Source organism: Notolepis coatsorum (assembly GCF_963971535.1).
Source record: "Notolepis coatsorum genome assembly, chromosome: 19".
Taxonomy (NCBI): Eukaryota; Metazoa; Chordata; class Actinopteri; order Aulopiformes; family Paralepididae; genus Notolepis; species Notolepis coatsorum.
The window spans coordinates 29,286,931-29,307,046 of record NC_140183.1 but is presented as its reverse complement, the minus strand read 5'-3'; the positions used below and the strand labels follow the sequence as shown (position 1 = coordinate 29,307,046).

The 20,116-nt window shown below is 41.8% G+C and overlaps 1 protein-coding gene across 1 annotated transcript in view; it reads left to right on the top strand.

Moving 5' to 3' along the window:
- LOC311246437 (uncharacterized protein) overlaps positions 1-20,116 on the top strand; it is a gene marked incomplete at both ends in the record, with an annotated part of 40,268 nt that overhangs the window by 4,984 nt on the left and 15,168 nt on the right. Inside the window, 4 exons of the mRNA XM_084336592.1 lie at positions 7,850-8,132; positions 13,474-13,625; positions 14,301-14,583; positions 17,368-17,516. Of these exons, the coding sequence (XP_084192718.1) occupies positions 7,850-8,132; positions 13,474-13,625; positions 14,301-14,583; positions 17,368-17,516 (867 nt within the window). The remainder of the gene's footprint in view (positions 1-7,849; positions 8,133-13,473; positions 13,626-14,300; positions 14,584-17,367; positions 17,517-20,116) is intronic.

The window sequence follows — 20,116 nt, the reverse complement described above, 5'->3', positions numbered from 1 at the left end:
GCTAAAGTGGGTGGTGATCCAGTAATGCTGGCTCTGATGGCATCCTTTTGTTGACAAGCGTACAATTTCATCAACTTATCTGATGTTTTGTATCAATTCAATTAAAAAAACGTTATTAGTCCCGCAAGGGGCAAGTTAAGGCATGAATACAGCAAACAGCTGCACTTACTGTATCCAAGACAGAACAGGAGACAAGAGACATACATGACACTAATTAAAGCACAAGAGACATGACACTGTTAGAACAGGATCCTTATTGTTGATCTGTCAAGTCTAATAAATAATAAATAAAGTGCAGACATTTTTAAATCAAGGGGTCAAAAGGTGCATATTAGTGAACTGACCATTCCTTGTACTGTGGCCATTCACCAGTCGAATGGCCTCTGGAACAAAACCAAACTTCCTTCTGTTTGTTTTACAGGCAGGCTGTCTAAAGCGCTTTAATGGCAACAAGTCAAAACACACATGAAGGAAATGTGTGGAGTCACTAATTATCTTATGTGCTTTCTTGAGCACTGTACTAGGGATCTTTGTGTTTTACCGATAATTTTTGAGCTAAGGTTTATTTTTTATTTAAATTTTTTTATATCTTTATTTCAAACATGTAAATAAATACAAACTAAATAAATAACTAAACAAAATCAAAACATAACTCAAACAGAATAAATAACTAAACAAAAGCTAAACATAACTCAATTTACATGTTCGAAAAGGAGTAGGAAGAAGTATACACTTATTTAATCCTACCCCTTCATTTCCTTATAAATCAGTTTGAATTGTCTCATATTTGGACATTGCTTTAGCACCACATTCAGACTGTTCCACAGTTTCACTCCACATATTGAGATGCAGTCAAGTATCTTCTCATGGTAGTGCGTACACTAAGAACTTTTAAATTGAGTTCTCCCCTCAGATTATAACCCCCCTCTCTATCAAAGAACATTTCTTTAATGTTTCCTGGAAGTAAATTACCTTTTGCTTTATACATTAATTGTGCCGTTTTAAATTCCACAAGATCATTTAACTTTAATGTTTTTGACTTTAAAAATAATATGTTTGTGTGATCACGATAACCTGCAATGTGAACTATCCTTATGGCCCTTTTTTGGAGTATAAAAAGTGGTTGTAGTGTAGAATTATAAGTGTTTCCCCAGACTTCAGCACAGTAATTTAAATATGGTAAAACTAGTGAACAGTAGAGAATGTAGAGTGATTTTTTTATCCAGAATGTGCTTTACTTTACTCATGACTGAAATGCTTCTGGACAGTTTAGTTTGGACATATTTTATGTGAGGTTTCCATCAGATTTTATGGTCTATTATTACACCTAGGAATTTATTTTCATAGACTCCTTCAATAATCACATCATTTATTTTAACTTGTACTTGAGTATTTAATCTACAGTTTCCAAATAACATAATTTTAGTTTTGCTCAAATTCAATGATAATTTGTTTCCATCAACCCATTTATAAAATTTCTTCATTTCAGATGTGATGATCTCTAAAAGCTGCTGGATATTCTCACCAGAAAAAAAATATATTAGTGTCATCCGCAAATAAAATACATTTAAATATATTGGATACTTTACATAATGTACAAGATTAACAGTTTTGGACCCAACACTGACCCCTGGGGGACACCACAAGCAATGTCCAAACATTCAGATTTATAATCTCTCATCGTCACAAATGGTTGCCTTTTATTTAGATACCCAGTCCAATACTACCCACCTGATCCCATATCGTTCCAATTTCCTGATTAATATATCATGATTAATAGTATCAAATGCTTAATTTTTTTTTAGATCAATGAATACTCCAGCTACATGTTTTTTTTTATCTATGGAATTTGTGATTTTTTTCAATGAGTTCTATTAACCTCTTAAGCCCGACGAGACCGGTACGGTACCGGTCCCAAAATGACTTCACGTCATAAATCAATCTCTCTGTTTGACAAAAGTATCGTTTTATTTTTCAAACGTATTCAAGTATAAACATCATAACCATGTCACAACAGCAGTTATAATGTATATTATCATCAATATGTTAGTTTACCAATAGGTTAAAGTGTTATTAGATAGATTTTCGTTTTCGTTTTGGTGTTTAGTTCGCGAAAGTCGACCATTTTGGAAAGAATTTACGTCGGGAATTGTAGGTTTTTTGCAGCCATTTTGAAGAGGACACCGAGAGCTTTCAATGAGCATTGTAATTTTTTCGAACGACAGTTCCCAAAGGCCTCTATGGGGTTTCAAGCTAATTACGTCTGTATGCATTTTTTTAATATCTCTTATTACTCGGGATAATAAACCACAACATTTTACGTTATTGGCATATATTGAAGCGCAGTTAGTTTCTCTTCCCTATTTTTTGCATGTAGCAACAATTAGATTTGAAATTAGTTTCAAAATGGTGGCACCCTGGCAAAAATAAAAAAGCTACTGTACATACAGTCGATTTCATTATCTGTTCTTATGCAGGCCTGGTGATACTAAATCCAAATTGAACTCGGGCATTTGAAATATAAGATTTGGCACAATCCATAAATGTGCGGACTGGCTATAATAAGGTAATTTATAAGCCTGCTATTCTATATTCTATAATAATATTTCAAATGGCATTGGTCCGGATGGGATAATTCAGTACTGTATCTACAAAACAGTACTGAAAAACAAAGGTTTTTCATGTCTGGTCATTTTTAGCATCAAAGATGCAAATAAAAATCATAATTCATATTATCCTTTGTTTCATCACAATTTAAGCAAGCCTAGTAATAGACACAATATTTCGGACACTGGGAATACATTCACGAGGTCCATAGATGTCCTTAGATACCAAGAATATGCAAATGGACCTTGTAGAAGTGGAGCAATATTTAATTTACTTAGGTATGTATTATAGGCGGATTTTCAGAAAATAGGGCTCCGGGCTTAAGAGTTTAATGCTAGTGATGTTGACCATAAATGCAGTACTTGAGTACAAATAGTTACTTTCCACCACTGAAATTGATGCACAAATTGCCAGTTTATTTAAATTGCAATCTTTTCAGAGAACAAAGCTGTTTAGTGAACTGCATTATTCTCTTTCAGAAAGATGATAATCATAATTTCACTGTTCCTCCTTGGAGTTCTGGGGATGGGACGGTGCTCAGAAGAAGACTCTACTTTAGGTAAACATCTGTACTCATGTCCTGTTCCCCTGGATTCCTGTTTTGCCCCTCACGCAATCACATTTCAGACACTACTGATCCGATCTTGATGAAACACGAAACGTCGAGTCAGGCCAAAGTGTACCGGCATTTGCAGAATTACACTAATTGGCTCATTTAGATGCAATATTGGAGCTTGATCAGCTGCCTGGATAGAGCCGCTTGTGCTTGGTTTCAGGACTATTTATCTTCAAGGTGTCAATCTGTGAATTCAGGTAACCTTCAATCTGATTTCCTGCCATTGTCTAAGGGTGTACCACAGGGTTCGGTATTGGGGCCGGTCCTCTTTACAATCTATATTAATGATATTGTTTCTAGTCTTTCAACACTAGCAGGTTGTCAGGCTCATCTTTATGCGGATGATACAGTTGTCTACTGCATTGCGGATACTATTCAGGAAGCTATTGTGAACCTGCAGTTTACGTTTGGCACTCTCCAAAATGCTCTAGCTAAGCTCAAGTTAGTGCTTAATGCTAGTAAAACCAAGTCTATGGTGTTCTCTAGAGCCAGGGTTATAGATTATGACATGCTACACCTAACAACGGCAAATGGTTTGTATATTGAAAGAGTTAGTGAGTATAAATATCTTGGTATATGGCTGGATGATAAACTTTCTTTTAAATTCCATATAGATAACCTAGCTACTAAATTACGGCAAAAGATTGGTTTCTTGTACCGTAACCGCGCTAGTTTTCCTATGTTCTGTAGGAAAATAATTGTACAGGCTGTTATTTTGTCAATATTGGACTACAGTGATTTACAGGCATGCGTCTGCGTCTACATTAAGGCCTTTGGATTCTGCCTACCACTCTGCCCTAAGATTTATTACAGGTGACAAATATGATTCACCATTGTCTTTTGTATGAGAAGGTAGGCTGGCCATCTCTCTCGTTGCGACGTAGTTATCATGGGTATCTTTTTATCTACAAAGCAATTATTGGCAAACTTCCACCTTATATTACATCTTTGTTGGTCACCTACTAAACTTGTTCGAATGATCGGCTTGTGCTTAGGGTGCCTCGAGTTCGGTCTGAGCTTGGAAAGTCTGCCTTCTCCTACGATGCTCCATACACATGGAATACCCTGCAACAGACTCTAAAGCTCGGAGCATTCCCGTCAGTCATGGAGTTTAAAGGCATTGCACTTGACCTACGTATGTACTGAATCATGTAATTGTTTTTAATCCATCATTGTAATAATTGTAATTGTAATTCATTATAATTCATAACTGTTATGCTATTTGTGTTCTTTGCCCTTTCACTGCCACACTACCAATGGTTAACCCTTTCACTGCGACAATACAGAAGGTCAACCCTTTCACTGCCACACGACAGTGTTAACCCTTTCACTACCACACTACAGAAGGTTAACCCTTTACTATCACACTACAGACGGTTACCGGTAGTGGTATTCAAAGGGTTAACTCGTCATCAGTGCTTTCACGAGTATAAATAAAGGTTTAAATGAATGAATAGCTTATTTCACGTAAAAGGAAAACTAGAGCCAACTTGTGTTGTCAAAAATATCGAAGTATCGATACATATCGATACTGAATATTTAAAACGGCTTCGATACTCATTTCCCGAAGTACCGATACTTTCTGCAGTATCGGTACCAGCTGGCTTGCTCCCGCAAGTTGTTGACAGACAGACGCGCTGCCAGAGCCTTGCCCTTCCGCCTCCTCCTCCTCCTCGCTCAGAGCAACAGACACAAGCTGCTGCAGCCTCCTCCCCCTCACAGCCGGGCAGCGCAGCCCTGTCTTCAGTTTGTAAACAACGCTATTATTAGCTAACGTTAGCTGTCGTTCCTCCGTTAGCTTAATGCTAGCTAGCTGGCCACCTATTACTTCATGGAAACGGAGTAACGTCAAGCCGAGCCCACTACACCAGTACACGCATGAACTCGACACAACTACCCCGTTTCCAACGTTAGGTCGAGCGGAGCCGGAGCCCATCCTACACTAGTACACGCATGAACTCGACACAACTACCCCGTTTCCAACGTTAGGTCGAGCGGAGCCGGAGCCCATCCTACACCAGTACACGCATGAACTCGACACAACTACCCCGTTTCCAACGTTAGGTCGAGCGGAGCCGGAGCCCATCCTACACCAGTACATGCATGAACTCGACACAACGTTACCCCGCCTCCATGACGTGTCCAATTAGCAGCAATGTTGTTGAAAATGTAACGTTAATAAATGCTCCGAGCATAGCTCCGGAGAAATCTCCCTCTCTCTCTCTCTCTCTCTCTCTCTCTCTCTCTCTCAAGTACCCTTGTTTTCGGGTCATAACTAGAACGGTGCGCTCAGTAGACCTAAAATCTCCAGCAGCCACTCTCTCTTTCTCTCTTTCTCTCTCTCTCTCTCTCTGATCTAAAGATAAACAAAGGGTTTTAAAAGTGTATTTATCTTCTCGTATAGTACCAGAGAGAAGCTGAGGAGAATCAACCAGCAACAAAAGCTAAATTTGTTAAAAAAATATATATATATTATTATAATAAAAAAAAAAATTATATATTTTTTTTTGGTATCGAAAGTATCGAAAGTATCGATACTTTTCAAGGTATCGTATCGAAGTCGAAATTCCAGTATCGTGACAACACTAGAGCCAACAGGGCGAAAAAAGCAAGATGCTAGAGTTATGTTAGTAGGTCATGCTGGCTGTGCGTCTTGCTTCACCTATTGGACTATAATAGCAAAGTGAGCATGTATCCCTGATCAATGTTGGCCCCTGTTGGCCAATAAAAGGGATAGAAAGCTCAAACGCTGCCACATTTGGAATGAATGTGCAGTGGACAGAGCAGTATTATTGTGCATAATGCTGAAGGCTGAGAGAAAAGACGAAAAAAGGGGATTCAAGTGCACAATAGCTTACGGAAATTCGCTGAGGCGCAGGACTATGGAAATACTCGCCCACCATTGCATCAGGTTCAGGTGTGGGAGGAGGGGTGTGAATTGTAATCTCACAAACTGCAGCCGCAGCTTTGATGAGCCTTGGTTCTCAGCGTCATCCTGAATGACGCTGTCCTGGGGGCCGGTGCTTGGAGGACCGGTGCTTGGGGGACCCGTGCTTGAGCGTGAAGGCTGATGTCATCTCTGTCACCATCATGGGAGAGGAGAGGGTAGGCTGTTCCACATCAATGGAGCAGTACTCGTACTCTGCTTCTTCAGCTCTTTCCAGGCTTTCAGGCTCTAACAGTAGGCGTTGGTTTAATGTGAAACGTAAATTATCATGCTGTCAGTGACTCAGAAAGAACAAACGGTGGCCAGGAACACAGCCCTTGAAATACCCACAGAGGCCGGTGATTTTATACACTCATCACAGGAACAGCAGTGGCAAGATGAGAACAGGAGCCAGAATCTCTGCGATCTTCCTCCACCAGAGTAGAGTGGTGAATGCCAGCAGGTCTTGCCCATGCAAGGCCATGTTGGCCTTGTTGGCCTTGAAAAATACTGTTGTGGTGCTGGAATCTTATCCATGAAGCGGCAAGGAAATTAGTCTGTCTTGCTTGAAGGTGTCTATGAGAAATCTTTACCTTGTGAAAGAAGCAAGAACGGCGAGTGCAGGGCCATCACCTGCTTATGCTGCTGCGTGGTGGGCGTGGCCCTGGTCAATGATAGGTGCTTATATGCTGCCGCGTGGTGGGCGTGGCCCTGGTCAGTGATAGGTGCTTATATGCTGCCGTGTGGTGGGCGTGGCCCTGGTCAGTGATAGGTGATTATATGCTGCGGCATGGTGGGCGTGGCCCTGGTCAGTGATGGGTGCTTACTGTATATGCTGCCGCGTGGTATGCGTGGCCCTGGTCAGTGATAGGTGCATTGAATACAATTCTTTCAGCGAGTGCAAGCAAGCAAGACGTGGAGCCAGCATGACATATAACTGGTGGACTGAAGGCTAATGTATCATTTTAGTGTCAAAGGAAAGTGGAAAGACAAAGCTGACAAGCTGGCAACGTCACTGCTGCCTAGAAACACAAGGTGAATAATTATTATTATAATAACCTAACATTATAATAATAATAATAAACATTGGTTTTCAACAAAATATAGATTATAACCTAATCTATAGCAACTACAGAAATTAGAGCTGCTATGGTCATCCTAGGAGGCGCATCTCAAATCATATAGTTCTCAAAATACACAATTGCTTTGATGAAAAATCCCAAGTGTCAGAGCTCCCCCGCTCTGATGGAGCATTCAACATTCATTCGTGCGTCGTCTTGCGTCGTTCAGACTCTGTTGGCAATCTGCACATGTGTATGGGGAGTAGGTGCTGAAAAAGGGACTTTAGCTCGGCCGATTTAGTTCTGATCGATTTGGAGTGGGTCGCGCCGTGTTCAGGAGACTCAGGCGCATAAAAGTCTATTCGATCATGTCTCTAGCACCCCCACAGCCATAGCTGCAACCACTTACATCAAGGCTCTCATCCACATTAATTAATTTGCTCCCCCCGCTATCTCCTCCCCGATTTCAGAATCCCGGAAGTGTTGCGGTGGTCTATAGCACCTTTAAGAAGCATAGCCTACTACTGCAACATGAGAGCTATACTGCAAATCTCCTGAGACAACCAGCTTGGTGCCTGGTATAGGCGACCCTTATAACATGGTACATTACTGCCATAATCACTCCAGTTCTTTCCACAGTGAATGTTGCCATGAGAGGCAGTGCGGTTCAGTCTTCAACATACAGGCGAGGAGTTGCTAAAAGAGCCATTGATGGGAGCCGCCAATCAAATTACGAAGAAGGTTCCTGTTCCCACACTGATGGAGGCACCAATTCCTGGTGGAGAGTGGACCTGTTGGACACCTACGCCATCACCTCTATCACCATCACCAACAGAGATACAGTTCCCGACAGGGTCAACAGAGCAGAGATTCGTATCGGGAACTCCCTGGACAACAATGGCAACAGCAATCCAAGGCAAGAGTAGGGTGACCACATGTCCCGCGTTTCGATAATGGAACGTTTGTCCCGCGTCCCACTGCAACAGAACAATGTCCTGCATTTCTTTTTTTTTATTAGCTTTTTCTCCCCATTTTCTATTTTTTCTCCCATCCCAATTAGTGGTCTGCAAGGGCCTTGAAATGAAGCCCGTGCCCTGCCCGAGCCCGTGAACTTCAGGCCCTGCCCGAAAATAAGCCCGACTGTAAATAATATTTTAAGCCCTAGCCCGCGTGAAAACCCGAAAGATTTATTATTATTATTATTAAAATATATATTTTTTTTGCATTTGTTTTAAATATTCGAAACACGGTTTTATATGAACTTAAAGCCCAACCTCCAGGTTAAACCCTACTGATCAATTATGGGTAGTTTACATCATTGGTATATCATTTCATTATTTATTTTTTTCCATTTGACACCGGAAATGCCACTCTGAAAGAGTTAAAAAAATCCACGCACGAATAACATGCACGCGCGAATCAAAAAAGCTTATCAAACGCCGACGTCACTACAGGTGCATATTAATGAGCCGAATCTAAAAGCTTATCAGACGCTAGCACGGCCGTGACGTCACTTCAGGAAATGCCTTGCCCGTCCGGGTCATAGTAGTAACTAGATCAATGGTGGCCCGACTCGGTGCATCACAGTTGGCCTATCCTCCGCTGTTAATAAGCAATAGGCGTCCCGGCTACAGTCGGGACCACTACACTGACGTTAGCCTATGGTTCTCTCCTCTTTGTGTGCCCCCGTCCTCGCGGGTGTCCTGCGGAGGAGCTTGTGGACGTGACAACAGCGGCGGCCGTTGTTAGCTCATAGCTATCGTTCGTGTACCACTAGCCTTTACGGGCTCGAGCACCCTACAGGCTGCCACCATTGTCGCCGTTGTCGCGTCCATGGGCCCCCCGGCAGGGTACCCGTGGGGACGGGGTGTACAGAGAGGAGAGAACCATTTTGGGTCGGCCGTTCATGCCGGCCAGCGAGCCGGATGTCGGGATATGTTGTTAGCACAATAGCTACTAAGCTAAGCTATGTTAGCTACTAACGGTATAAACACAATATGTGTACAACGACACAATGATTTACATTATTACAAATATGGTAACGTGGTTGTGGCTTTAGAGATGGGTGGCTATAATCACGGAGCAATAGTGTTAGGTGAAACAGATACATTTTCATTCGGCTAGTAGTAGCAAGCATATATCTATGGTAGCAAGGCTCTCTGCCTGCCACTAGCTGTGTGTGACTCTCAGCGCCCCCTGGTGAGCCCCCTGGTGACCAACACCTGTTGTGACGAAATCATTTCGATTACACACGCACGTTATGAACCATTGATTAAAATATGCACGTGCGTGGTGATTGTGTTGGGCAGACAAAATGTTTGATAAAAACGCTAAAACTGGGTCAATTTCAATACTTTTTTTCCCCATTCTTCATGAAAGTCACTGTTGGCCTAGTCCACATTGTTTATTGAACAAAAATACAACGTGAAGGTTGACCTTTAATAAACAAAAACGAAAATGTCCAATAGGTCTAACTAAATAACACATATCATGCTGAAAACTAACAACCATTCTATAGCCTGATTCGCTCTTATTAGAATATTAAATAATTTTTTTGTTTTAAATATTCGAAACACTTTATATATTAACTTAATAAATAAACAAAAACGAAAATGTCCAATAGGTCTGCCTAAATAACGCATATCGCGCTGAAAACTAAGAAGCATTTACATAGCCTGTTTCGCTCTTATTAGAATGCCGTCCCAGTGCTCGCTTATTAGACACTCACACGGCAGCCCCGTAAAACGTATTGAAGGCTATAGAATCTTCTTTGACACACACACACACACACACACACGACACAATAGCCTACTCAGTCACTATACAAACAAACAGAAAACAGAAATCAGATTTCGAGCAGAGCAACATAATAGAAAGCACAACAAAACAGGGCAGCAGCGACCCAGCAAATAATAAACATCACTCACCACTTCGCTGTTGACGTCAGCAACGCGTTGAACAACGTTAACAAAACTTCGCCAACCGGCTACATTTATCCAAGAACAAATTAAAACGTTCGCCAACTGGCTATATTCCAACACAACCAATCGAGTTGTCCCCTGAGTTCTCCCTGCGCGCTGCGGTAATTACATCCAAATGTCAGCTAGCGCAAAAGAGGAAACTAAACTTAAGGAAAACGAAGGTTATCCTATAACCCTAGTTATATGAGAGAGAAAAAAAGAAAAAAAACGCAATAAAAAAAAACGCAATAAAAAAAAAACGGCGGTGCCCGGCCGAGCCCAGCCAAGCCCGAATTATTTATTAAAAAAAAAGCCCTACCCAGCCCGAACCCGCCGGGCTGGGCCCCGTCGGGCCTGGGCAAGGTTGCAGTGCACTAATCCCAATGTCCCGCATTTCAAAGATCATGATAAAAAACAATAATAATTATGTTTGAAATGTTGTTCATTTAATGCCTCGCTCCAATTACCCTCTTATATTTAAAATAAAAATCGGGCGACGTCTGTGTCAAAAACCAATGCGCCGCCGAGCAGCTCGAGCTGTCAGCCCGAGCTGTCAGTGTGGCGTGCAGGTGCGTGATGACGCGGTTTTATGTAGACAGTGGCAATCATTGAAGTGGAGAAGAAAGACAGCCGAAAACGATAAAAGTTTAGCTACAGTAGCTAAACAAAATGAGAAAATGGAGACAACTCCTAAGAAAAAAAATACTTTGCTCATACAACATAGACTGGGAGAAGAAATATACATGGCTGAGATCTGTTTCAGACGATCCCCAGAAGGGCGAGTGCAGGATTTGCCGCCGGTCGGTGGACTGGTACCTGATTTCAATGTTTACTAAGAGAAGTGAGACTCATTGGCCTTGGCTCATTTTCCGTGAAGAGCATATAAAAGAACACATTTTCATTGGGTGCACAGTTTGCACTACACACTGGACCCGAACGTGTGGAAATTGTAGGTGAAAACAAGTAAACATATGAAGCAAAAAGGTTCACTGTGTACCTTCACTGTCTGCTCCCACCTTGTTTCACTCATATTGTTTTAAATGTTTTATCACACAAAACATATAGCAGAGATAAATGGCTAATATTAACCATACTGTTTATGTTGTCTATATTAGTTGTAATTGAGATAACAGTTAACATATGTTAAGTATTTTTACATAAATGGTTATGGCTTTATTGTTTTAAAATCCCAATAATGTTGTGGGTTCACCAGACACACACATATTGATTGGGTGAGTAACCAAAACGCGTACACCACACAAGTATGAATATTACTTGTATGACATGTATCAGCATGTACACATCAAATTAAAACAAATAAAGAACTGGCTATTCGTCTACTAATCCTATGGAAATTAATTATTAACACTTCACTGCTAATAATGCTCAGGAAAAGATGGCTGAAAAGACTTAGCTCCTGCTCTTTCTATTAATGCAGTGATTTTATCAGCTTGGATACCAAGATTGATGGTTACCTGCTTAATGATGAAAGTGTGATTAAATAAAGATGTTGGTGACATAGTGGTGGCTGAGAAGGTGAAGCATCTACAGTTTAATAAGATTAATAACAAAATGTGCTATATAGCCTACCGTCGGCATCGAATATTAAATAAAGGCATTTAAATGATCATTATTTTTTTTGATAAAAATCATATATTTCCCCCCCTCACCTACGTGTCCCGCATTGTCCCGCAAAAGCAGTGCTGTTGTCCTGCGAGTGCGACTGAACAATTTTGACCTGGTCACCCTAGGCAAGAGAGTGTACTACATTGTTACAAAATAACAGGTTCAAAATGCTATCAGATTTGGTGGCACAGCAGTGGCCACATCACTGAAAACGGCTACCTTTGGTTTGAGTTTGTGCTTATTCAGAGGTGTAGAACTAGTTATATTTCATACTGGCTCTGCGTCTTGCTTCGCCTATTGGACTATGCTCGCGCCTATGGCGCACATTGAAAAAAACCTTTCATGCAGCTTCCGGTAGTATATAACCCGGTGTAGTGGCCATGCTCACCCTTCCTCGTTTTTTCACGCGAAAAGTCTGTTCAAAAGCACCTGCAGCATTGAGAGTATGTGTTATTATTACGGTTAGTTAGAGATGGATATACCACCACCCAAAAAGTCCTTTTTAGGACTCCCCCAGCATGTTCAGCACTTGTTGTCCACCGCTCATCGTGGAGTAAGCTTGCAGTGGTCGGTGGAGGGCTCGAGCCGGCCCGCAGTCATGGGTGAGGCCTTCTCGCGGGAGAGAAGGCCACTGCGAGCATGTGTGTGTGTTGGTTTACCAACCCTCCGTGACTGTTGAGGATGGTTTGGAACCGGTCCATCTCTCCAGCGTCCTGTGGTGCTGGACACGTCATGGTCCGAGTGTTTCGTCAGGGTAGCGTCAACTTGAGCCCAAGAGGCGGTTTAGGTTGTTTAATTGTTGTCTTAAGCACACACGGGACCTCAGGGCTACCAGTCAACTATTTGTTTGTCACGGTGGCCCTAACGAGGATAAGGCGCTGTCAAAACAACGCATGTCACATTGGTTGTGCGAGGGCATTGCCCTTTGTTACACCTTGGCTGGACAGGTTCCCCCCGCGGGCATCAGAGCACATTCCACCTGTGGTGTGGCGGCCTCTGCTGCCCTGCTTAGAGGGGTCTTGATGGAGGACATCTGCGCTGCGGCTTCGTGGTCCTCCCTGGGTCCTTTCGTCAGGTTCTATCTCATGGACATGACTGAGAGCTCTGTCTCTCATGTGGTCCTTAGTGCTGGGACCTCTTCTGCATCCCACTACTAGTGTATTAGCAGGGATGTGTGGTGATGTAGACGGTGGGCTTTTACGCACGGTCTACTCACGTTGTGCGTTTTAGGGAAACTGCGCCCTATTACGCACAGTGTCAGAGTTCTATCCTTCCACTCCTCGTTAGGATGAGTGTGAGGCTAGGACCCTCCCCGCTTTGGTGGTCGTGAGGGGACCTCAGGAGGTACATTTATCGGGGCTACGTGCCTTGCTTTCCGCCCATTTAGTCCAATAGGCGAGGCAAGACACAGAGCCAGTATGAAATATAACGTAGGTTATCCTATAACCCTAGTTATATGATTACTGGCAAAGCGTCTTGCTTTTCGGCCACTACACCGGGTTATACTACCGGAAGTGGGCGTGGCTAGGTAGATGTAAGGTGCATGAAAGGTTTTTTCAACGCGCACCATAGGCACGAGCAACGTCGAGCATAGTCCAATAGGCGAAGCAAGATGCTTTGCCAGTAATCATATAACTAGGGTTATAGTATAACCTACATTTCCTATTCTGTATACAGGTGCGCTGTGATCTCCTCCATACCTGCAGGGGGCACCACCACATTTCAGTGCAATGGGATGCAGGGTCGCTATGTCAATGTGTTTCTCAGAGGATACATGCAGTACTTGACACTGTGTGAGGTGGAGGTGTACGCTCATCCTGTTCCTATTGGTATGGACTGAAACTTAGTTTGATGATCTCCAATACCATTTGCAAACATGTTTTATTTTTAGTTGGCAAATATCATTCTATACATTTTATGTGGACGCTTCTTTATTATGCATGATTTAATGGGCAACCTGAAAACAAGACAACTTTGCATTTGTGTAAAAACTCTAAATTACTATAATTTTTGTAGTCTAAAAATGTATCAATATATATTTGTCTCTGTTCTGCACATTTAACTTTTGATACAATTAATTTGACAGCAATGCTAATTCATGTACATTTTGTGTATCGATATCTCTTTCCTTTATGAAGACATTAGGCCCACTGTGATACCGGAACAGGAATTGATGCCCTGGAAACTTGGTAAACACAAATTCATTCATGAATATGTCTGTCATATTAGATAACTTGTTCTCTTCCCCACATGAATATAATTCACCTGTTAAGAAAAAACATTTACTTGTTTTATTTCTGTCTATATGTCAATCTGTTTTTTATGATGTATTCTTGATTTATTTTGTATGTTTTCTTAAATAAATAATATATAATTAAAATACCCCCAATAAAGAGAAAAAAGAATCTGTAAATGCATGATGTTTCCAAAGTATTATTATTTTTCTTTTATTAAACAACTCATAGATCTTAATAACTAAATGTTACCCCGTCCCCTTCATCCAGAAAACAAGGCCTTGGGCAAACCAGCGGAGCAGTCCTCAGAATACAACTTCAAGGGCCATGCCAGTAATGCTGTGGATGGGAAAGGCCTTTCTTGGTACAAAGATCAATCCTGCAGCCGCACCAAAACCCAAGCCAACCCGTGGTGGAGGGTGGACCTACAGGAAAAGTACAACATTACCTCCGTAACCATTGCCAACACGGAGGAGATGAACCCTGAGATGATTGACGGAGCTGAGATTCGAATTGGAAACTCACTGATGAACAATGGCAACAGGAACCCATTGTAAGAACCCCTCATTGGAGATAACCATTGATAATTTATCTGTTGTAAGAACCCCTCATTGGAGATAACCAGTGATAATGTAGCTGTTGTAAGAACCCCTCATTGGAGATAACCAGTGATAATGTAGCTGTTATAAGAACCCCTCATTGGAGATAACCAGTGATAATGTAGCTGTTGATTCAAATCTAAGGGACCACAAGTTTGGAATTTGTATTTATATGAATATTTTATTCACAAGCAGTTTCTCAGCTCCTGTTTAGCTGGCGACTTACTCAGGTCATTGTACTGAATGACAATGGGGAAGATTTAAACCTGCACTATGGAACTTTTTGAATGGTTTTTTTAGCAAGCTAATCACAGAGTTGAGCTGAACAAGAGAAACATTTCCCAACAGTGAACGTTAAATTGCCCATCCATGCTTTTCTGGTTGGGCACGAGCAGTGCCACGAAATCCGTGAAAGGTAACAAGATTAAAAATAGCATTTTTCTATTTAAGACCGAAGTTTGTAACTGATATTTACTTGAGTAAAATCATGGAATTAATGTAAAATCAACACAAAGAAAGTATATTTAGATTCAAAGACTATTTTAATAGCTTTCTTTGAATACAGTTTCTCTCCTGTGAAATACAAATGTTCAACAAAACCTCAGCTAGACCTCTTTCTTATTATCCGAACAAGCAAATATACTGCTGAAAGTTCAGAACGTTGAAGATTTTTCACTCCATAAATTAATCTAGATTAATTCATTTTAATGCTTTAAATAATTTAAATTAATCTCCAAAGTTAAAGCATTAATTTTGACAGCCCTAATTTTAACACAATAACACACGTGTTTTAACAAGCAGTTACCTCTCACAGCCACAGGGTGGCACTATATGATAACTATATGATAGAAGATGTGCATACTGGCCTACTGATGAGCTCCCACCTGGGAATCTGTAACTATATAAGATGTGCATACTGGTCTACTGACCAGCTCCCACCTGGGAATCTGTGTAACTATATAAGATGTGCATACTGGTCTACTGACCAGCTCCCACCTGGGAATCTGTGTAACTATATGATAGAAGATGTGCATACTGGCCTACTGACCAGCTCCCACCTGGGAATCTGTGTAACTATATGATATAAGATGTGCATACTGGCCTACTGACCAGCTCCCACCTGGGAATCTCTGTAACTATATGATAGAAGATGTGCATACTGGCCTACTGACCAGCTCCCACCTGGGAATCTGTATAAATATGATAGAAGATGTGCATGCTGGCCTACTGACCAGCTCCCACCTGGGAATCTGTGTAACTATATGATAGAAGATGTGCATACTGGCCTACTGACCAGCTCCCACCTGGAAATCTGTATAAATATATGATAGAAGATGTGCATACTGGCCTACTGACCAGCTCCCACCTGGGAATCTAAATTAAAGGCCATAGGCTTCAGCAGGTTGTCAATTGAATGGGTAAACTCCTACCTTTCGGGAAGGACCCAAATGGTCGATATAAATGGTACCTTTTCCTCCCCCAAGAATGTTAGCTGTGGGGTGCCTCAAGGGAGTGTGCTAGGGCCACTATCTTTTTTATTATATATTAATGACATGAAATCTGCCTGTATGTCTGACCTGTTTTTATACGCCGATGATTCCGCCATTCTTGTGTCTCACAAAGACCTAGGAGAGGTAGAGAAGACCTTAAGTAAGGAGCTTCAGAGTGTGGGAACATGGCTGGCCGACAATAAGCTGTCTCTCCACCTTGGTAAAACTGAGGCCATACTTTTTGGATCCAAAATAAAGCTGCGAAGGTCCCCAGGGCTGAAGATCCAGGCAGGAGAGTCGGTCATTGCTGGTAATCAGTAATATATTTAGGATGCACCGTGGATGAATGTCTCACAGGGGAGGCTATGGCCTTGAAAGCCCTGGCTAGGATAAGCCAAAGAACCAAATTCCTAGCACGTAAATTATAGAAAAACACTTAGGATGTTGTCAGGTGCCCTGATACAGAGTCATTTTGACTACGCTGCCTCCTTCTGGTACAGTAGTGCACCCCAGAGAATTTTAAATAAATTTCAGACTGCCCAAAACAAATTGATTAGAGTAGTGTTAAAGCTTCCTACCCGCACTCGCCTGGATGTAGCCATATTTAATCAACTTAATTGGCTCCCAGTGGAAAAACGGGTTATTCAAATCAAGTTGGGCTTTACCCATAAAATAATGTATAATAGGGTCCCCTCATATCTCTCAAATTATTTTATGTGCTTTAGGGACACCCACTCCTATGCAACGAGGGGCAGTTTAACTGATATCAAACTGTGAATTTTTAGTAGCTCAATGGGGGAAAATACCTTTCGGTACTCTGCAGCCTATAAGTGGAACAAACTGCCAGTGTCCATAAAAATGATTGTCTCAGAAGGAATTTTTAAAAAAGAGATGAAGAAATGGCTTAGGATGATGATGGGGGTGTGCTGTAGACTTTGTGTTTGTTTGTGTTATTGCATTTATTTTGTATTGTATTTATGTCTTATTTGTGCATGGTGGATACTAGTCATCTTGTCCATTGTCCATTGTGAGGACCACAATGGAAATAAACCGTAAGGTTTTATTGTGTTTTAATCCTCTACGATTTTAGATTATATGTGATGGCTGTACATATGTGTACCGGTAGTGTATGTAATTTTGATTGTCAAATAAATTCATTCATTCATCTCTATAACTATATGAGTGCGACAGGGTGTTACTGTCTTATTCAGCCAGTTTACTCACATCAGCTGTGTTCCTTTGTCACAGGTGTGCAGTGATTTCCTCATATCCTGCATGGGAGGTCATGACCTTTCAATGCAGAGGAATGGAAGGTCGCTACGTAAACATCTTCCTACCGGGCTGTGATAAGCACCTGGCGTTGTGTGAAGTGGAGGTTAATGTAGGCAGACACCGAGGTATGTAGCACACAACAAGCATCACACACAAGTACCCAAATACCAATCCAGAGTGCTGTTGCCCCTGTGACGATAATGAGACATGATATGTTTTATATCTATGCATTAAGGGAACACACCAACATTATGGGGAAATGTGCTTACCGTCTAACCAGCTGTGAGGGGAGCATGTTTGTCTATGTTCCCCAGGTCCTATGTTCCCCGGGTTCTATGTTCCCCGCTTGCGATAAAAAGGGTCCTACCCGCTCCCGAAAAAGCAACCGAGTTCTGAGGGCCAACCATGTCAGCTTGCTTCATTTCGCTGTCATTACGGTAGTGTTCTCAAATGTACACGTTGCGACAAAAAATATTTCCTATGAGGAAAAAGGAACATGACATGACTGCTACTCCCGAAAAAGCGACAGAGTTGTGTGAGGGTGTAGATAGATGGTGCAACATGTGTAATTGTGTAATTGTGTATGTGTGTGTGTGTTCTGGATGTAACAGTACTGTATATCTACTCCAGTGCCGTCTGACAGATTCGGCCATCAGACACTGCTTGCGTATAACAGAGATGTATATCTGTTATTTAGTTAGGCCTACTGGACATTTTCGTTGACATAAGTAGATTTTTCGTTTTTGTTTATTTATTAAGTTAATATAAAGCGTGTTTCGAACGTTTTTGAGGTTGTTAAATACACTTTTGATTTCTTTAAGTGGCGAGTGACGTCTTTTTCGTTGTCCGTTGTTCGTTGGAGAATATTACTTTACTATTTCTCTAATATATATCAGACCGACTATAGCTAGGCTATATATTTCAGCTATAATGTCCTAACACAAACTACCACCACCTAAAACATCCTTATTATACCTTGTTTTATCCATAGGCAGTAGCGCTTTGAAGGTATAATAACTTCGGTGGACAGCGCCTTGGTGCTGAAGTGTCATTCAAACTATCCTTACTTAAATATGACTGACGGGCGACGACGGCACCACACATGTGAACAGTAACAATGCAATTAATTAATGTCTTGTTGTAATTAGTATACCAATGTCATGCGTCTTCTTGAAGCGGATTCAGCTTGTTTTGCTTCGATTTGACGTCAGTTTAAAACCCTTCTACTCGGCATATTTAATTCCACCTGGATCTTTTCTTTTTATTGTGCGCTGTAGCATTGTCAAAGAGTAATTGCTTTTGCCCTTTTCCCTTTGTAACTTCGGGGAACATAGAACCCGGGGAACATAGGACCCGGGGAACATACGGATGACCCCGCTGTGAGCTAGGTTAGCACAAATAAATGGAAGCTTTTGACTTGTCTGACTCTGGAGACATGTTAAGCGCATTTCCCATACTGTTGGCGTGTTCCTTTAAAGGGGAATGCCTTCCATTATAAGAATTCACATTATTTCTGTACCCCAGGACAGTTCAATCATGCACCACTCTCTCCTGAAGCTAGAAATCAGAAAGAGAACCGTTCAATTTGTGATGTTCTTTTCTGAGATTCGTTCGTAGCTACGGACAGGATTTACAAACGCGGAAAGGCAGTCGTAAGTTGGACAGACTGGTGTGTGCCCGTGTTCTTAAAGCCTTCATTTGGGAGAAATCATTGGTGACTGCGTTCACGTCGATTCTACAGCCATCCTCGGAATTAAATTATTATAATAATAACAAATAATATTTGTATCATTTGCTGTGCTTCGTGCCGGTTGTCGGACTATACTCAAATCAACTCGAAATGGATCTAATCAGTGGATTGCATATTTTCGTCAAGGAAGTGGAATAAGGCTAACCCTCTCTGCCTCTTGGGACATTTCAATCGGGCTACCAACTTGAAGTCGTGGACATTTGGATTATCGAAGGTTTTGGATTGTAATAAGAAGATTTTGGATCTGTTTACGACGCACAGGACCTACCAAAATGAACTGATTAAGACACTTGGACACTTGGACTAATGCATTCAGTCATTTGGACGGAGTTGTTAAAACTCACTCCACTCAAATCAATAGTTATAATTCACTCTACTCAAAATCAAATTTAAATCGACGTGGCTGGGAAAATGTTGCCAGTCAGTCAGCCAAAACTAATTCCTGGATTACTCCAAGGTCGAACCTGAGAGCTGCTGGAGTCGAAGGCCCTCTTGGAGATAAGAATGGCATGCGGCCCCCACCCCCATCCCCCCTCACGTGTATGTCCTGCGCCTATCCCACGTGTTGGTGATGGCAGCTAATTAGTATGCGTGCTGGAGGGGGGGAGCCAAGAAGACTGTCTCGTCACCAAGTCCCACCCCCCAGCTGATAGCATTGTAGTCAGAGCCATGCCCCGCCCCTTCCTGTGCTGCAACGGTGGTTTCAGGACATTAATCTCTTTCCCTCCTCCCTCCCGCCTGGCGCAACGGCACTCCGGTGCTGCTGCAGCAGACTATTGCATACTGTGTCTCAGACATACTGTAGTCGACATGTAACTTAATGTTACACACGTCGCGCTGTGCATGCTTAGCTTGCTAGCGTTAAGGTAGCATGTTACACAGGTTGCACCATGCATGTTTTTTTTTAACGTTTCGTTCTCTCCGCTATGATGAGCTCTGTGACTGTCTGCATGCTTCAGCACGGACAGCACCTCT